This window comes from Dermacentor silvarum, chromosome 6, assembly GCF_013339745.2.
Source record: "Dermacentor silvarum isolate Dsil-2018 chromosome 6, BIME_Dsil_1.4, whole genome shotgun sequence".
In the NCBI taxonomy this organism is placed as follows: domain Eukaryota; kingdom Metazoa; phylum Arthropoda; class Arachnida; order Ixodida; family Ixodidae; genus Dermacentor; species Dermacentor silvarum.
The window spans coordinates 75,218,706-75,238,334 of record NC_051159.1 but is presented as its reverse complement, the minus strand read 5'-3'; the positions used below and the strand labels follow the sequence as shown (position 1 = coordinate 75,238,334).

The 19,629-nt window shown below is 43.4% G+C and overlaps 2 protein-coding genes across 2 annotated transcripts in view; both read right to left on the bottom strand.

Annotated features, from left to right (window-relative positions):
• Nucleotides 1-4,693, bottom strand: part of LOC125946318 (uncharacterized) — a 47,493-nt gene extending 42,800 nt beyond the window's left edge. The window contains exon 1 of the mRNA XM_049669050.1: nt 4,645-4,693. Coding sequence (XP_049525007.1) covers nt 4,645-4,654 — 10 coding nt within the window. The 5' untranslated portion in view covers nt 4,655-4,693. The remainder of the gene's footprint in view (nt 1-4,644) is intronic.
• A 13,923-nt stretch (nt 4,694-18,616) lies between these two features.
• Nucleotides 18,617-19,629, bottom strand: part of LOC119455604 (uncharacterized) — a 36,904-nt gene continuing 35,891 nt past the window's right edge. Inside the window, exons 13-14 of the mRNA XM_049668901.1 lie at nt 18,997-19,122; nt 18,617-18,906 (exon numbers count right to left, since the gene is read on the bottom strand). Coding sequence (XP_049524858.1) covers nt 18,814-18,906; nt 18,997-19,122 — 219 coding nt within the window. The 3' untranslated portion in view covers nt 18,617-18,813. The remainder of the gene's footprint in view (nt 18,907-18,996; nt 19,123-19,629) is intronic.

The following is a 19,629-nucleotide window of genomic DNA, read 5'->3' as shown; positions in this document are numbered from 1 at the left end:
ACGCCGATAGTCAGGGTGACCAAAGTGGAAATCAAACGCAGGCGGCTGCGGCCGAGCGTTAGCAGACGACAGTCGTCTTCTACCGGAATTACGTAATTCTTATGGAAATTTGAAAGCGGCTTTACGATTAATTCAGCCTGTTTATTAAACTGCGTCAATTAATATACACAGTAACAGTAGGAAGACGTGCACTGATCCAAACACCCTTCTTGAATAATGTCGGCTATTGGCCAATAGCACCTGCGCATGGATATATGCTATATGGCGAAATATAGAACTCGAAAAGAATGAGGATAATTTTGCAGTCGTGCGCGGCGCGTGGAACTCGCAAGCGGAGCGCGAAGTCATCCTTTTCTCAAACGCTTTCTCTTGATTTCTGTTGAAGAGAAACCGTTTGAGAGAAGGATGACTTCGCGCTCCGCTTGCGAGTTCCGCGCACCGCGCACGACTGCAAAATTTGGCTGAGATGTTCACAGCCGCGTATGCTATCCGCGGACCACTTTTTTTCATCAAGCGCGAGGGGTGGTTCAGAATACCTTTAGTGCGTTAGCATTAGGAGTGTCAAATTGGAAAAGTGTGTGAAGTGGGGGAAGCCTGTCACGTGGTAGAGAGAAGATGGGAGAGCTTAGAAGAGCGTGCCTGTCTCTGAAATTGGCGAGGTTAAGTCGGAGGCCGACGAGCAGGGAGAGGGAAGCGAGTGCCGGAGCAGGAGGGTGCCTGGAGGTGTAGAGGAGGAGCGCGTGCCGGGGAAGGTACGCAGGGTCGCGCGGTGGAGGGCGGGGGAGAGGAAGGAGGCTGAGCGTCGTGGAGGAGGAGGGTAGGCAGAGGTGCGCTAGGTTCACCTCCTGTGGCAGTTGCTCGGGGTCTTTGTGCGCTATGGGTGTACCGGGTCTGTCTGGCGATCGAGAGGCTGAGCGCGAGCGAGAAGGACGGAGGAGCAACGCAAGCGGCGGCAGGCCGAGCTCTAGTCGACCGATCCCGAAGCCATGGGCAAGCGTCGGGCACCAGCTGAACACGACCGGCGAAAGGCGCAGGCTAGGCGTGCCCTGGAGACTCCCGAAGAACGTGCTTAGGCGGCTTGCGACAATGCGGGTGTGGCAGGCAAGATGGCATAGCTTAGAAACTCCGAACATCATCCAATCCGCGTTCACGAATCAAAACGTCACTAAAATTTTTCCGGCGTCAGTGGGCAAAAAAATGCTTCGCATTTTAAACTGCTACGAGGTCTTTTACTTCTCACAACAAGATGCAAAGGCGAGTGCAGGGAGAAGGATGGTTTTCAGCTGAACTTGTTGGCTCACACTTTCCAGGAGTTCGTTTTATTGAATCCCGTTATTAAAACATGGTCAATGCAGTCTTGCCGAATGCATTTCATTCTGGCTGATGATTGACAGTGGAAACGAGCAAAGCAACTAGCCTTCCTCATCATACACGAGCAAAACGTGCAAAGCCTAGAATCAAAAATGCGAAGCAAGGGTACCTTTCAGCGATTTGTTTTTTCTGACAAAGCACCAAAGATGGACATTGCTTTCCACGTCATTGCTTCTGAAAGAAGCACGTGGAAATGTCTCTTCTCAGGTTTCTTGGCCACATATTTTGGTCGTGTTAAAGCTGTAAACCCGTGCTAGATTAGCAACTCTGCATTTGTCGTGTGTGCTCTTTCAGTACAAAATTTTCCATCGTCACCACACCTTCAATTGAAGCGCAGGACATGTACTATTCTATTACCATCAGCCAGATGCTTCCTGCCCTACACATGAAGGTCAAAGAGCAAAGTGACTTGAGCTACCTATCCAGAATGCTAATGAGATGTACGCGGACAGTTTCCTAAACCTTATAACTTTCTATTTGAAAACAGGAGTTGTCACGCACCAATGCACACTAAACGTGCGAAAAAGTGGTGTGACCATAGGTACTGGCTTAAGTGGAGCACTCGACAAGGTACGTTATGAAACAACGTTTCATAACGATTCACTCTTGAAAATCACTATTCACACACCCCTACCAAGTATCGCCCGAACTGCTGCTTATGTATGCCATCGTTGCATACAAATTTAGTTTTGACACATTCTGCGTCGATTCCAAAGGTTAATGTCAAACATGGCAGGAATGCCGTAGGCATTCTTAGCATGTTTGAGTGATGATTCGTCACGGTGCAAGTACCCTACAGCAAAAATCTGTCTCCTGTCATGGCTGTTTGTCTTCCCCCGTCGTTTTTTTTTTAATGTTTTGTGTCATCTTGTTGTAAACCCTGATCTTGTGTATATGATTGGTGCCATTTGCTGCTCTGCGAACCTGTACAAACCTGTTCTTACAACCATGCCTTGGCGTAAAGACTTTTTTTAAGGCATGTGTCATCTTTTTGTAAATCCTGTTCTTCATGTATATATGGTTGGTAAAAAAAAGTTCATGTGCTGACTGATTATATATATTTTTTCAACGTCCAGAACGAACACTTGTGGATAATTGGCTGTAGTAGGCAGCTCCTAACTAATTTTGACCACTTTTAGTACACGACCACACAAATCTTAGGGCCTGACAGTCGCAATCAGAACGCGGCTGTAGCGGCAAGGAAAAAAGCACCCGTGCCCTCTTCACCCTCGTGTTTACCATGTCATTTAGTTTGATGGTATAGGCTCAGGTATCACAATATAGGTTAAAAAGGCAGGTGCGCCTGCACACCTGCCTGTTCGGCTGCGTCATTTTCAATGCTGGATTTCGCTGATGAATTACGAAGTCACCATTCTGAAGAATAGTGATAAATGTAAGGCCTCATTTACTCCCCATGTATACAGAAGCCTAACTTAGCTTAATACTAGGTTTGCACTCTAGCTACCTATGACGTTTTCAGGAATGTGCTCATGGTATGCATCGTCATTGACATTTTTTAGATTAACATGATGCGTAACCTTCTGTGCGGAATGTTTCTTTCAACGAAGCAATGAAAAATATATTTCGCATAACTGGCATAACGCGCAGCTGTTTTTTGTACGTAAAGGACACGTAGCAGAGTCTCCACAGCAGTTATACAAGAACTGTTTTTCGAAGTGTACAGCAGTGGTACGTTGGGCTCAAATATATTGGACCTAAACTTGACTGTCGAAAAAAAAAACTGATTCCCGGCTCGTTCGATTATTATTTTCCTTACACCCGGTTGTGTCTTACGTGTGGATACCCATTTTAGAAAATGATAACAGTAACGCTAAGTAGTTCTGGGCCTCATCTTTGTCCATAAAGATCTTTGTCCGCAACCCTCATCTTTGTCCATAAAAGAATTCAGTGTAGGAAAATTAAACCCACATTACCATAGGAAATACAGAAGCCGTACGATATAGACAATTGTTTCGTTCTGGCACAATTTTTCAGTGGATCCCAGGTTACTGCGAAATTACAGAAAGCGTCATTGTTAGTCAGATGGTGCGCGAGCCTCCCAAAAAAGGATGAATTGTCACTGCTACCTTTAGCGACGGTGGATGCGCGTTATTTCTTAAGCAAGGTATTCGGCTGATTGTCCAGAAAAACTTGGTTCGCAAATCACGCGGAAAATTCCCGGCTTTATGACAAACCCTGGCGTGAAAGACAGGATTCAGAGGAAGATGAATAGATGGAGGCTTGTAGTGATTAACAGTGGCAGAACAAGAAATGTCGCTGAAGGCAGAGTTTCTACAAGACAACTTTTCTTTTTCCATGGCCGACACGGTCCTTACGAGGACAAGAACCCTTGTCGAAATGTTGGCCTCAGCAACATTTATTGTTTCATTACTGTTAAACACTTTATATCCCCGCATGCTGTTCGATATAACAATTCAAATCAGCCGCTTTGTTGAAACAATTCATAGGCTTCAGTTAGGCACAACGTACAAAGCTTCTTGCATAATATGCGACAAGCTGACAGCTCTACATGTTCCTGTGAATAGGTTGAAGGCAGAGCACCTTCTCCTAAACTGCAAAAGAATATGACACTCCCCATAAGCTACAATGTTTGGATGGTCGACCACTAATGTTGTGTCCGAAAGATCAAAACGTTACTATTTACTAGCATATTTTTATTTATTCGCATTACCTTACAGTGTCCTCATTGGTGCATAGCGTAAAGGTGGTTACATAATTAATAGTGCATATGGTGGCAAATTCACAAAAAGAAGTAGGATAAATATATACAAGAAAATACATTGTGAAATGGAGAGGCATTGTAAACGGGTGAAAGCACTGTGCAATGTAAAAAAGCTGATAATATTCACAACGCCCGCGGTCAAACGAGAATACAAATAAAGAAAGTTCAGGTAAGTCAGATAATATTTCTTTTCATATTCTTTTTTACGTGCTTCCGTTTGTTCTTGTGTTTCAGTGGTTGTTGTGTCCGAGTACGCGAGTGTTGGGCTTACAATGTGGCACAAGAGTTACACCTAATTTGCAATCTTAACATTCATATTGCGCGAAAATATATATTTCCTGTGCGTGAACATTGTATACGCGAATTTCTGCATGTTTTGTACCTTATTTTTTCTAATCGTAATTTTGGTTATCACCAAGAAGAGCACAACTATACCACGTCAGAGAAGAGCAGAAACCAGCACCACATAGAGGCACCCACCTCTGGTTACCTGGTTAACTACAGCTAATATAAAAAACACTGCTACTTACCCAGTGACATGTTTGGCGAGTACAGAAGCTCCAAGCTAGCGAGGAACCCTATCCACTTGATTACGTATAGTATCTGCATGTCTCTTGAGTGTATCGAAAGCGCAGCAAGCTTAACTTCGCTTATAAAATACCGGGGCGAACATTCCTATAGCATAAGAGCGAGTCAATGGGCAAAATCATATGTCGAAGTATTCCTTGACCTATAGGGTGAAATTTTGCTTTCTTGCTGCATCTCATTGTACTTTCATCATGAGTTTCCTAGAGTGCAAATGGCTGATATACGACTGACAGTGGTGGTTAAAGGTCGGTGAGTGACAATTCTAGGCACGTAGTTCCTAAAATGTAACACTGACAGAGAGGGTTTGTTGAGGTTCCGCATGCGAATGTCGCGTAAAACTAGCAAAGAAAAGTAAACACGAATAGCGTTACATTGTAACTCAGTCAAGTGTAGGAACATGTACACTACTGGATACTACTGCGCTGCGTGTCTGAACCAGAGTCCGTTGATAACTCTAATGTGTTCAATGTTTCAAATTGTGTTCTTGAAAAGACGGCTATAAAAAGCGATACGCCTCAGCCGCATCATCCCATTGTGTTGCGACCCTGAAGTGCACGTTGTTGCTGTAGTGAGAGATAAATAATGGCTCGAGGATTATTTCAGGAAATCGGTAAGGCGAAGGATGGTAGGGCTAAGTGCGACACATTATATAAACTTTGCTTGCGAAGCTCCGTAGTGTTTTAAGTGTCACTTTAACGTTAGCGCGTTGTCGAAACCACTCCTCAACAGAAAAAAAGGCACTAAAAATGTAGTGACCGGTCTAGTTAGTAAATTACTATTTCCGATTACTACCACTATGTTAGCTCTTCCTTCGAGAATTCAGACTTATGTAGTTACTAAAAGGTATACCACCACCATCACCTGTGGTCTAATATGCTTTGTAGTGGCGGTGTTAATACGGTGTTATAAATTGTTCTTTCTATAACTATGTTCAAGTATTAGTTACGTGTTGCGTTGTGGGCACATATGTGCAGACTATATGTCACTCAAGTATAGGTTTATTCTTTTGTTTGTTTATCCAAATACAGATGTGCGCACGAGTGCAACCTGTGCTCCTATGGCTATATACACTCATAAGGTCGTTCTTAGGAAGACATCACGTATCATCCCGATTAACGCATTGTGCGATGCGTTGTCCAGCTTTGTCATTGGTTCACTTCTGTACAGTGTAGTTTATTACACACAGCCTAATGTTCCTGTCATGATCCTTACGTTAAACAATTAATGAAATTTAAAAATATTCTTGGATTTCACGAGCGAAAGCCACAAGCTGATCATGAGGGATGCTGTAGTGGGGAACAACAAGTTAGTTTTGACCATCTGGACTTCTTTAACGTGTGCCCAATGCACAGTACACGCGCGGATTTGTATTTTGCTCCCATTGAAATGCGCCCACCGGGGCCAGGATTTGATCCGGATGTAGGGAATTAACCAGAGCCGCTTTAAGACACAACAGCGGGGACCCCTACGTGCCATTATTTGATAGTGTGTTAATTATCAACGCTGTTCTCGTTTCATCGCGATAGCAAATATATGGACACTTCAGGCGAATTTTCGCCGTTGTCACCGGCATCGCTGTGAGATTGCGTATAAAGTTAAAGCGCAATCACATTCTTTTCGAGCCTCGCGCATCGTTTGCTGTGGGTCCGAGCGGAAGCGTGCGAGGCGGCTGAGCCGTGAATATGGTAGCTTGATGCGCGCTCAATGTTTGTCATCCCCTCATTAAGACGTTAAGAGACAGGAAGAGAGTGGTGTGGATGGGGGAGCAAACGGGGATAGCCGACATTCTAATTGACATTAAAAGGGAAAATGGAGTTGGGCAGGCCATGTAATGCGTAGGATGAATAAACAGTGGACCATTAGAGTTACAGAATGGATAACGAGAGAACGTAAGCGCAGTCGAGGACGGCAGAAAACTAGGTGGGATGATGAAGTCAGTAAAATTTGCAAGCGCAAGTTCGAATCAGCTAGCGCAAGACAGGGGTAATTCGAGATCGCAGGGAGAGGCCTTCGTCCTGCAGTCGACGTAAGTATGGGCTGATGAGGATGATGATGATGATGGTGATTAGGATGATAAAGCACGCATAAGACAAGGAAGGCGGGGGGGGGGTGCAGGTGAGCGCGCGTCTCATCCTCTAGCCCGGGTGTGCTGGGCAGAGCCGCGCACTTGCTGGTTTTCTGTTGTTATTGTGCTCTGCTTGAAGTCGCAATACTGAGATTCTGAGGACTTCCATAACTTGCAGACACAAAGAAAATTGTGAGAATTAAGCAGCTCTCAGAACGCAAGCGAGAGAGAACACGCGCATTGTCCCGTCGTGCGAGGAATTATTACGTGCTGCGGCAAACGGAGCAAAACCAGCGCACGCAGCCTGACGTTTAACAAGCCGATTCAACGCTTGTCCTCCATTTTCACTGGACATCTTGCGCAATTTCAGCGCGCACAACCAAAGCGAGAATCCACTTCAAAAAGAGCAACCCGACTTCTAATTATTTGTGCATGAAGCTATTAGCTTCGACTAACTGGAGCTACCGATTTTCACATGCGACGCGTTTCCTTGCGTACGCAATGAATCTGGGGCATTGCATTGCAATGCAACATTCTTTAATCGAAAATTTCAAAGCAATTGAACAATTTTTCAGATCACTTAGCCTAGGTTTGAAGCACACACCTATTGTGAGCTAGGGCCCTCCGGATGCATATCCAAGTGTGCAAAAGCCCAATGGCGTGGCTTCGTTGATTTGTGGCAGCAAGGTGAAGTTCGCTGTTCTTTAATCGCGGGACAATTCATTCGAGTGTTGCATTTTAGGGTCCTGAATAGCCGCACGGTGACGATGGCGAACCTCATACAGCCACTTCGCAACTACGCCATCACCAGAAGGCTGACGTGGCCAGTGTTGCCAGATGACCACGCAATTTGGATACCTGCGTACAAAGCCATTACGTGCGAGAGGCGTGTGGTAAAGTTTTTACAGATTTTGCAGCTAAACACGCGTCAGTACTTCTTCAATGAAAAGCTTAATTTAATTGAAATTCTGTGGTTTTACGTGCGAATAAGGGCAAGCTGTCGAATCGTTGATACCGTATGCGATAGGTAGTGTTAATTCCTTGAGATCACTACAAATAATTAAACACGGCGCTGTTTTATTGCGATCTGTTTGAAACGCGCTCGCCAAGTGTAGAGCAGCTTCGAACGTAAAGCAAAAGGCCGGCCACGTAACAGAAACCTAAAATTCTGGTCACATGGTAGCACGCACCACTGAGGCGTGGAGCCGTAGAAAAATGTCAAAAATGCACACGCACACGCACACGCACGCACACACACACACGCACACACACACACACACACACACACACACACACACACACACACACACACACACACACACACACACACACACCAGAAAAAAAGCATGCACACAATGCCATATACACACTTGTGTGCATCGCATCGGAAAAGTTAAAGAGATCATAATCCTTGTGTCACCTGTGATATACCACGCACCCAATAGGGAGGATTGCCCAGGAGGTGAAACATTGGCAGGCAAGTAATTTCAATAAGATGGACAATTTGGTGAGTTGGCGAAGCTTCACGGTAGCTACGGCATAATTTCTATTCGTTCAACGTGAATTTACAACACGCTGATTGTCAAGCTCTACATAGGTACTCGCATAAGAGATAGAAACACGGATTGTAACGCCATCTACGACAAAGTGGCATGCAATCGTGCGTACCTACGTCCGTGTCAGGTTATCTGCGTTAAAACGGCCATGGCATTTGTACTCCGTCTAAGAAACGTAAAATCTATTCAACCTGGGCCAGTCATGAAGGCGGTACAATGTCGCACAACTTCTACGTGGCGATAGCTGTTACGAGGACAGGACTGGGTGGACCGATTCCGAAGGGGTGCGAAGTCTAGTACAGCGTCTCAAAGCGCTTCCGCTCACGAGGGAAGAATGAGAGAAAGTGGTACATGACGTACGCGTGGAACGTCTCAAACAGCTAGCTTTGACACGAGAGACGTCGACATGCTATTTTGGCCTAATGGTTAAATTATCCGGCAGCTTTGTTCCGAGACAGGCTTGATCCTATCACTGGTCCTGAGAGAGGAACCTACCTACCACAAATCGCTCGGAATGAAGCAGAGAATTCTCCGCATTAAAAGTTATCTTTCAACCTCCCCAAAGCAAGACCTGATCCGTACGGCATTCCCAGGATGCCCTTTTTACGCCTAAGAACAAAAATTGCACATACAAGGGGGCACGCATCAGCGAAGCATGGCATGCTTGACAGCCTTTCTCACAAATTGAGGCCACTGACATGTTCAAATACCGAGACAGATGTCTCCGGCGTTAAAGGTTCGGATGCTTTGATAAAGCAAAAGGGGCACGCAGGTGGTAGAACGTTGAACCTAACAATTCTGTCACGCTTCGATCTGTACTTCCCTTCCGTATGCACCTTTTAACGTCTGAAGTCCCGCTTGAATTTAGTGTCGGGCATATGCCGCTTCCGTATTACCGAAATGGTGCGTATGCATGTGTTTAGAGATGGCAATTTAACGTGCAGAATGGAAAATATAGGCGTGGCGTCCAGAGGTTAAAAGGCAGTAGCGTCCTTTGATAAGAAAGGCGGGTAGGTAGTGTAGAGCCAGGCTTCTCGTGCGATGCGCAAACAAGTAATTGGTATTATATTTGAGTAGCAGAATGAATGCTAGCGGAAAGCAAAACTAGTAGAGAACGTCCATAAATTCTGTAGCTACGTTATTAGTAGGATGTTCGAATAGGAAAAATTTTGAATAGAATCGATGCGATTATTCCATCGAATTCCATCGACCTTCGAATATCGAACTGACTATCGAATATTTTTTTGTTGCTAACCAAAACGCAACTAAGATTTGTGTGGAGCACCTATTGTTCGGAAAAGCTCATTTAGATTATCTGATACGCGTATGTAATGCCGTTTGCAACTGGACGTGCGGACAGCTAAGTAACTCTAAATGATGAATGGTTGCTCACATGTTTAAGTGGTGCACTATGACAAAGACAGTAATAAAACAAGGAAACGGGATGTCAGCAGATTAATGTAAATCTTTGTGATATTTGAAGGAGATATGGATTACTGCATTACTACATTACTGCACGTTCTTTAATGCAATGCGAAGGTGGTGAGACTACCCAAATAACAAATTTATTTTCTTGAAACGAGACAACAAATTCACAGGCTGATTTAAAGTTATGTATTGTAATTGAATGACAGGAAAGCATTGCGCAGGAGTACACTGCCCTACGCGTTCGCTAAGGAACTGGTACTTCCGCGCAACAACCTCGGCTATTCTACAGTTGGATTGTTCGGAGCAGTCTCCACTTGCATCGGTATTTCTTCAACGATACTTCAATAAATGCTGTTACCCTTTACATTCGAACAGAAGAGTGTATGTAAGCATTCCGAATAGTGAATTCTCGAATAGAATATGAACCGAACAGCAGAGAACGCTCGACTTTTTAATTCAAAATTTTGAATATCGCACAATCTTAGTGATTAGGAAATTTACGTTTGATTGAAGCAGTAGAGGATAGCTGGGGATGTCTGGAAATATCTGTTTGTCCAGCCGGGGCATTTGTTCATAGAGGTGGCTGGTGGTGAAGGTTATGAAAGAGAGCTGGATATCACCTTAATAAAAGTTGGCTGAACAGTTCCGTGAAAAAATAATTGGTCAAAGTACTGATTAAGGCATCTTTTAAATACTGACGGAGCAACATGTGACATTTAGCTCTACTGCGACTTATGATAGCCGTAGTCTTTAACTGCAGACTAACGCAGATAGTCCCGTGTACGTGTGTCACAGGAAATTATGCAGTAAAAACGGCAAGCTGTCATGCTTTTGGCACGTAGAATCCCTTTAAGCCTGCTCATCATAGCATTAAACTACAATGGGAGCCTTGGCATGAAAGCGATTTTTTTTTTATTTTTAACGGACGAGCAAGTTCAGGCTAAGAAGCAATGAAATCTCTGCAAACTAGTAAAAATAAATATAAGTAGAATGACCTATACAAAAGGATCCATAAAGAAGCAGAAGATTTACATTAATCACTCGAGAATGCGGCTCTTCTAAATAAAAATAGTAGATTTGGTAGATCGAATTTAGACACCTATTTTTGGCTAAGGCTGAAGTTGCTTGAAAACATGCAAGACGATAGGTCACAAACCGTGTGTCTAATAAATACAGGGGTATACCTTGAGCTCAGAAATGGTAGGGAAACCGTTTGGCTTCTCCTTGTTTTTGATGTGAGTCAGCTATGGCACCAAAAATAATGCTCTTACAGGCCACTTGGAACTACGGCTGCACGGAGGAAATTATGAATACTAGAATACGAATCGAATAGTGTTTTTGTCAAACATTCTCTTCACTTTGCGAGGTACCTGACTGCTAGACAGTCAAGTTCTTTTGGGAGATTGAAGTACTCTATACCCCGCGTACGACCTTGCAACGGAAGACACTATGTTATACACAACGTTCTCTCGGTGTCTCTCTAAATATGCGTGTGTATGTGTGTCTGTGTGGATGAAAAGTGGTGCCAATCGTTAGCTTTGTTCGGCCAACGCGAAATGTCTTTATCTATAATTTACTGCCTACCTCTATATTTTACTTTCTCTGTGCTTTCACCAGCTGCTATAGTGCTGCGAGAACTACCAAACTCAAGCCGGTTATGCAACGTACTGCATCACTGGAACCAAAGCTAGCAGATATTCAGCCATAACTGTCTTTCATTTCTCGCCCATCCAAGCCCTTGCGCAATTATTGAAATAATTCACGTATGTACATTGCATTGTACACAATCTTGTTTTCACAACAGAGAGCCACTGTTGTTGAAACAAAACTGATTCCCATTGCGGGCGGGTCACGTTAGGAATTTTCCGATTGATGTGCTTCACGGGCACCTCTGGGTTCTCTTTGAATCGGCATGGTTTTACTCATATATACAAGTGCAATGAACGCCCTTTTACGTGCATCTGAGTTTGCTATAAATAAACCTAGAGAACAGAGAATGCAGTGGAGCTAGAAAAAAAATTGAAATCAATAAGGGAACATACACAACTAAGACGAAGCATGACATGCTCGACATGGGCCGATTTAAGTGCATTTTTATTTATGTTTTACTCTCCAGCCGCTTTTCCTACCGTGGTTAGAATTTAAAAGAACGTAAGTGTCTTTCGCTAGAAGTTAAAATGAATCTAAATCAGCAGGAAGTGGACCTGGAAAAGCCCTAATGGAGAAACAAGGAATGAAATAGATTTCATACTCTCTGCCGATCCAAGCATAGTGCAGGATGTAGAAGTGTTAGGTAACGTAAAGTGCAGTGACCATAGGTTAGTGAGGTCTACGATTTCTCTCAATTTGACGAGAGAAAGAGAGAAATTAGTCAAGAGGAAACAGGCCAACCTAGAGGCAGTAAGGGTAAAAGCAGACCAATTCAGGCTAGTGCTCACAAACAAATATGCAGCTTTAGAACAGGAAGATGAGGACAACATAGAGGTAATGAATGAAGCCGTAACTAGGTTGATCTCAGAAGCAGCAATTGAAGTGGGAGGTAAGGCACCAACGCAACCAGTAGGTAAGCTCTCCCAAGAAACAAATGACCTAATAAAGAAACGACAGAACATGAAAGTGTTCAACTCAAGAGATCAGGTAATTCGCTGAACTGTCAAAACTGATCAACAAGAAGAAAGTAAGTGATATTCGAAATTATAATGTGGGAAAGATTGAGGAAGCCGTAAAATATGGACGCAGCATTAGATCAGTAAGATGAAAGCTTGGCATAGGACAAGGCAAGATGTATGCACTGAAAGATAAGCATAGTAATATCATCAGCAATTTCGACGACTTAGTAAAAGCAACGGAAGAATTCTATACTGACCTGTACAGTGCCCAAAACAGCCAAGCTACTTTCATTCGAAATAGTGATGAATCGGATACAGAGGCTCGTTATATAACTAGCGATGAAGTTCGAAGAGCCTTGAAAGACATGATCAGGGGAAAAGCTGCTGGAGAAGATGGAATAACACTCGATTCAATCATGCTTGAAAAGCTTGCGGCCCCTTATACGCAATGCCTCACAACTTCAAGTGTACCAGAGAGCTGGAAGAACGCCAACATCATACTAATCCATAAAAAGGGAGACGTTAAAGAATTGAAGAATTATAGACCCATTGGCTTGCTTTCAGTATTGTATAAAATATTCACCAAGATAATTTCCAACAGAATCAGGGCAACACTTGACTTCAGCCAACCAAGAGAACAGGCTGGCTTCAGGAAGGGATATTCTACGATGGATCATACCCATGTCATCAATCAGGTAATCGAGAAATCTGCGAAGTACAATCAACCTCTCTATATGGCTTCCATAAATTTTGAAAAGGCATTTATTCAGTACAGATACCAGCAGTCATAGAGGCATTGCGTAATCAAGGCGTACAGGAGGCATACGTGAATATCTTAGCAAATATCTACAACAATTCCACAGCTACCTTGGTTCTCCACAAGAAAAGTTGAAATTTACCTATCAAGAAAGGGGTCAGGCAAGGAGACACAATCTCTCCAATGCTATTCACTGCATGCTTAGAAGAAGTATTCAAGCTCTTAGACTGGGAAGGCTCAGGAGTGAGGATCAACGGCGAATATCTCAGCAACCTTCGGTTTGCAGATGACATTCTCCTATTCAGCAACAATGGAGACGAATTACAACAAATGATTGAGGACCTTAATCGAGAAAGTGTAAGAATTGGGTTGAAGATGAATATGCAGAAGACAAACATAATGTTCAATAGCCTGGCAAGGGAACAAGAATTCAGGATCGCCAGTGTACGTTTATCTAGGTCAGTTACTCACAGGGGACCCTGATCATGAGAAAGAAATTTACAGAAGAATAAAATTGGGCTTAGAATGCATACGGCCGGCATTGCCAAATCCTGCCTGGGAGCTTACCACTGTCGTTGAAAAGAAAAGTGTACAATCATTGCATTCTACCGGTGCTAACATATGGGGGATAAACTTGGAGGTTAACAAAGAAGCTCGAGAACAAGTTAAGGACCGCACAAAGAGCGATAGAACGAAAAATGTTAGGCCTAACGTTAAGAGATAGGAAGAGAGCGGTGTGGATCAGAGAACAAACGGGGATAGCCGATATTCTAGTTGACATTAAGCGGAAGAAATGAAGTTGTGAGGCCATGTAATGCGTAGGATGGATAACCGGTGGACCATTAGGGTTACAGAATGGATACCAAGAGAAGGGAAGCGCAGTCGAGGTCGGCAGAAAACCAGATGGGGTTATGAAATTAGGAAATTTGCAGGCGCAAGTTGGAATACGCTAGCGCAAGACAGGGGTAATTGGAGATCGCAGGGAGAGGCCTTCGCCCTGCAGTGGATATAAAATATAGGATGATGATGATGATGATGATGATGATGATGATGATGATGATGATGATGATCATGACACAATGCAAGAATCAATTCAATTACACATACTAGAAGTATGGCTCGTGCGGCTTTCACACTCTCCGAATTGTTGCATTTAAGGGAAGAACAGGATTTTGCGCTTGCCTCTGAGGACCATATCAAAGGGTGCTAGGGCTCTGGCTTGGGCTAGTTGGTTCATGTGAGCGAAAGTAGTGAAACAGTGCAAAATTGACAGTACACAAGACTAAGAAAGGACGAACACGGCGCTGACTTACAAGTGAGGTTATTTATTTTTTTTTTTTTACATGTGGCACATATATGTGCCTTGACAGTCAAAAGTGTAAGAGGGAAAAGAAAACTAACATAAAATGATACCCTGACCTCTATCTCTCATCAACCTACATCATCGACTTGTGGCACAATTACGTGATGTATTATCTGTGAGTCAAACAATCGAGTTATTTTGGGCAGAGGGTCAGAGAAGAGATACTTACACAATTGTCTTTTATGTGTGCTATTGCCGCGGCGTCAATCATTGCTCTAGTTCTTTTTTCTTTGTTTTTTGCTATAACGTTTGTTCCGGAAATGGTTGGAGCGCAACCCCAATCCCAGCAGTGGATACCTAGGTGGCCACTAATTGCTGTGTTTGTGTGGTAGTTATACGCTCTTTTAATCTCTCATGGATCTTCCCGTTTGTCATATATATATATATATATATATATATATATATATATATATATATATATATATCCTTCCACAGGACAGCGGGACCGAATAGGCAACTCGTTCAATACAGTTTACAAAGCGGTTTTCGTGCCTTATTGAGCAGGACTGTGGCTTCCTTGCTGCTTTGTTTGTTTTCAAACACATTGCTGAAAGTTATTTAAGAGCAGGAAATATAAAATTTATGCGGGCGCGTTTTCCTATATATTTCAAAATACGCGCTAACTGACGCATGTAGGGTATCGCAGTTGTTGTTGTTTTTTTCTTTTCTGTTGCGTTCCAATGCTGCTTGGCTGTATTGTGGTTTCCTTTTTAACGTTTTATAACCGATTCTGCTACGGGTATTAGAACCTGCTTCGGATACCCTGCTATCTGAAGACTGTCTATCTGCTTGATAAAGCTGTGTCATGTGTGTCATGTGTGTGTCACGTGTGCCATGTGTGATAAAGCTGTCATAAAGTCATGTGAAAACATTATTTGTTTAAGGCATTCGTGAAACGCGTTGGTACTATAGACCTTTTTACAGTTTTGAATGAGCCGACTCGTATGGCTAAAAGCAATACCAGCAAAACAAAGAAAAAGAACTGGAGAAATAATTGAAGCCGCTGAAATAGCACGCCTAAAAGAAAATTGGGATAGTATGCCGTCTCTGAACCTCTCCCAAAAAGAACTTGATGTTTTGGCTCACAGATAATACAGCACATTCGTGTGGCGCAAGTCGATGATGTAGGCTGACGAGAGATAGGGATAAGTTTATCATGTGATGTTAGTCTTTTTTTTCCTTCTTATATTTTTTACTATCAAGGTATATATATATATATATATATATATATATATCCCCACGTGTCGTAAAGTCAAATCAGTCCTCAGTCAGGCGCGTGTTCGTCCTTTCGTCATCTGTGTTCCGTCAATTTTGCGCTGTTCCCCTACTTTCGCACCATGAAAAGGTGGTAATCTGAGGTTGGAGCTAGGCATCTGACGTCGAATCGCCTTACGAAAGCCTACAGTTACTACTTGGAGATATACACAGGCACTTCTACTCAGCTTCATTTCTTTCATTGATAATAAACAACCTCTGGTGAACCATGCTAAACATGCTGTGCTTTATTTTTCTTTTCACGGCAATTTACTATGTGGTCTTTACACGCACGAAAGTGGAGATAGCAATTAATGCATTGAGTGTGGTGGCCCGCAGTCACCGCCGCAAGTGAAATTTATGCGAGCGTCAAGTGAGGTAATCCCATGCGCGCATCGCCTACATTGTGAGTATGCGGATGACTAAGCACATTACATTACCAGCGCCAGACCCAAAGGGTGACGTCCTTCGAGGACTGGATCCAGCCCCCGCGCTAACGTTAAGGCCACACTCAATGCAGTGTGAAGTTCACCATGTATGACGCTTACGTAGCAAGCCACACTTAGCCCTCTCTTCTTTCCCCACCTCCCCAAATAGGCTTCGAGGCATCATTTCAGTATACTTATTTTGGTCTGCGCCGTGGTTCACGTAGTCTGCCTGCAAATGCCTTTCTCTTGTGAATCACAATGTGTCCTAAAGTACTAACGATCTGTCAGGCAGCAGCGAGTGACCTTCGGCATGGGTTTTGCGGTCTCTGCAATAGCTATACCAATGATCAAACTTTAAAGCAAAATGTAATCTGAAAGCCTTTGTGCGTCTCGTTAGTTCTCTACCATATAGCAATTTGTCATTAAAGCCTTGGGAATCGTGTATTGCTCATACTGCATTTCACAGTCTCGATGTGGTTGCTCTGAAGAACTTAGTATTGCCAAAGAAGCTGAGCACTTGTGGAGAAGTCGAGGTAGCTCCCATCAGGCACGCCTTATATTTGATGAAAGCGTTCCTTCTTTTTGTCCCGCCCCGCGATGCCACTAGAGCTGTCTGCTTCTGCAGCACATATAGACCTTTCCATTGGGCGAGGACGAAACGTACTGCAGCCAGCGCGCAGCGAGCCTTTCCTCATCTAGGCTTGTGAGATCCCACGTGGTTATGCTTACAGGCGTTGCCTTCGCGCTTTGTGGAACTATTTGTAGATGTTTTAGCTTTATCTGCGGAATACTTACGTCATGTTACTTCCTATGCTGTCGTGGGGGAACCATTGTGCAACATTAACTTGGCTGCAGCATTAACCATTGGCTGCAGCATTAACGGCATAAAGCGAAAACTCTTGGCTGCGCAAACAAACGACATGCACCAGCACTCATGGTTTGTGTGTGGTTGTGAACTATTCCGTCGGCATCATTTCTCACTCGACAAAGAGCGGTGGCGTCTATCTATTTATTCTCACTTCTCGCCATCTGCATGAGCTCTTGCCGCAGAAACTGTAACACACTGTGCTTATGTGCGGAACCTCAATGTAACTTCTGAAACATCTAAGCGCCTTGCAAGTGTAATTGCAGTTACCGGCAGCTTTTTCATGCATTTGAAATCTACGGTGCTAGGTCTACGTTGAGCATCCTCAATGACGCCGATGGCGTGTCTCAAAACAGCGATACCTGCTGTTCGCAAACCAACAGGATGCATAGGCTTTGTGCTTCAACACCGATTTTCTTTTTTTTTCTATAAAGCAGTAACATACAGTGGGCACTGCTTAAAAAGAGCGCAACGGCTCTTTGGGAGGATACGGTTACTGCGAAATGGGCGGGTGCGTAGGTGTGGACGAGCCGAACAAGATCAAATAGAAAGATCGGTTTTCATCGCCTTGTGCCTCCACGGTTGAAGTTGTTATTACTAGCCAAAACTATTTTATCGAAAGACAAAAACTGCGCATAAATAGTGAACCAGTCGCGTAATTCTTGAATACAGTTTGAATGCTTGTCGAAGTAAACAGAAAAACTTCACTAATGCTGATTCACTCATCTTGTACCCCTCAAAAAGTATTAATTAGTGCTAACCCACAGCCAAGGTGAACTACATGGCAAATTTCTCAATAAGAGCATATTTGTGAAGCGAATGTTTATAGATACACATTATACACAGCCCACAGGCTGATCATACGCCCAAACATGCGTGCACATGTCACAATAGGTTTGTCACCCGCCTCACTAGTCAGCATAAAGTCTGGAAATGTCGAGTTCAATCCCTTCAATTCATCTCAAAGAATGATTTAATTTCAACGTAGAAGAATTCACGTCATAGTAAATATACCATGCACAGCCCGAGACCAGCTACCAGCAATTGCAGGCGAGCGTACACGTGGTATACGCTCGTACAACACGGAGCATTTGCCCAAGCCAACATGGCGGCGATATAAGCCTCCTCTTGATGGCATCATTGCGTACGCTATATGGTGGCGCACTAGATAAAATGATAAAATAATATACAGTGCTGAATCTTTAGAAACCTATCGTCGCTTGATACTTATATGCACTTGCACAGCAGTGGTGAAAGACACGACACGTTTTGAAAGACCATTCCGGCAATAGTCTCGTAACGTTAGAATTGCCTTCATTTTTCATCACATCGAAAAAGTGCAGTGCAGCACAAAATGGGGAGCAGCGACAGCGCTGCTACCACGCTATTGCATGCAGCAAGACGTGAGTGTTTCTAAACTTTTTTGTCGCAAAAGCATGTCAAACATACGGGCATGTCAAACTCTGCATGCCCGTACGCGTATGAGGTAGGTTTGAAGTAGGATAAGGACAGCATTAAAAAAGCAGGAGGCAAGTTGTGCAAAGTCAGCATTTATTGAGAAATGCTGTCATGTGCAGGTTTCTAATTATTTTTCCATGGCCAGCTTTCTTGTTCACATATTAAACTTTGTGGAAACTTGTAGGCAGGAATGTTCGTTCCAACAGCTGGAAAATGCTTTAGTCTTCAACGTTCTTTTTATGGTTTTTAATGTTTTGGATAACGCGATAGTGTTGCCATCGTGCTTAGTTATCGAGATATGACATTGGTGGTTATGTTATCACGTCCACTAACGCAGCTGAATCACCTTATCCTTAACATCTTTTCCGAATGTCTCAACACGATTATCTTTAACACGTGTGCATCTACCGTTGATGCATATCTGAAAAAAGATGCAACAAATGCAATGCTTATAATGTTGACTCTAACTGCCAAAACAAAACATTCATTATCACTATGCTTTGAAGCTTACCGCGCGTTGTCTGGTATGGTTACAGCTCGTGCCATCAGGTGCGTCGTTTATTATTACTACTCCTGGTCTTTCAGGCTCTCTGCATGTGATGACGCACTTATCTAGAGTCAGCCTTGCGTCAGAAAGCTGCAAAAGAATTCATAATGTTTTTATAAGAAGTAATGTTATCGTGAATAAACACGGCCACTTTAAGACACATTTATTCCTCTGACTAGAATACGTTAGAATTTCAGCTCATCGTAGTATTCCTACAGCTTGTTGGTTGCAATCACCAAAAGCCCACAAATAGCATAACATGGTGTTGTTCAAAATCTTGTACAGATTGAGCCACTACGCTCCCGTTACATGAAACGTATACTCGGCGTGCCTAATTATTAGCAGTTTTTACAGCATGAGAAGTTAAGAGTTCATTCACGTCTGTTCTGCAGGCCATCCATATCTCGATCCACGTATTGTGACAGCGTCTACTTCAAGTGCTCATCAACGTTCATACTTTCCGTGTTACGAGTCGACAACGCTTCCTGCGTGCAAATTATTTTGAACAATAGCCATAGAATAACGAAAATACGTATTGGGGTGACATTTTGCAGATATGAAATGCTGATAAACAGCACTACTTCATTTTCAAGAAGC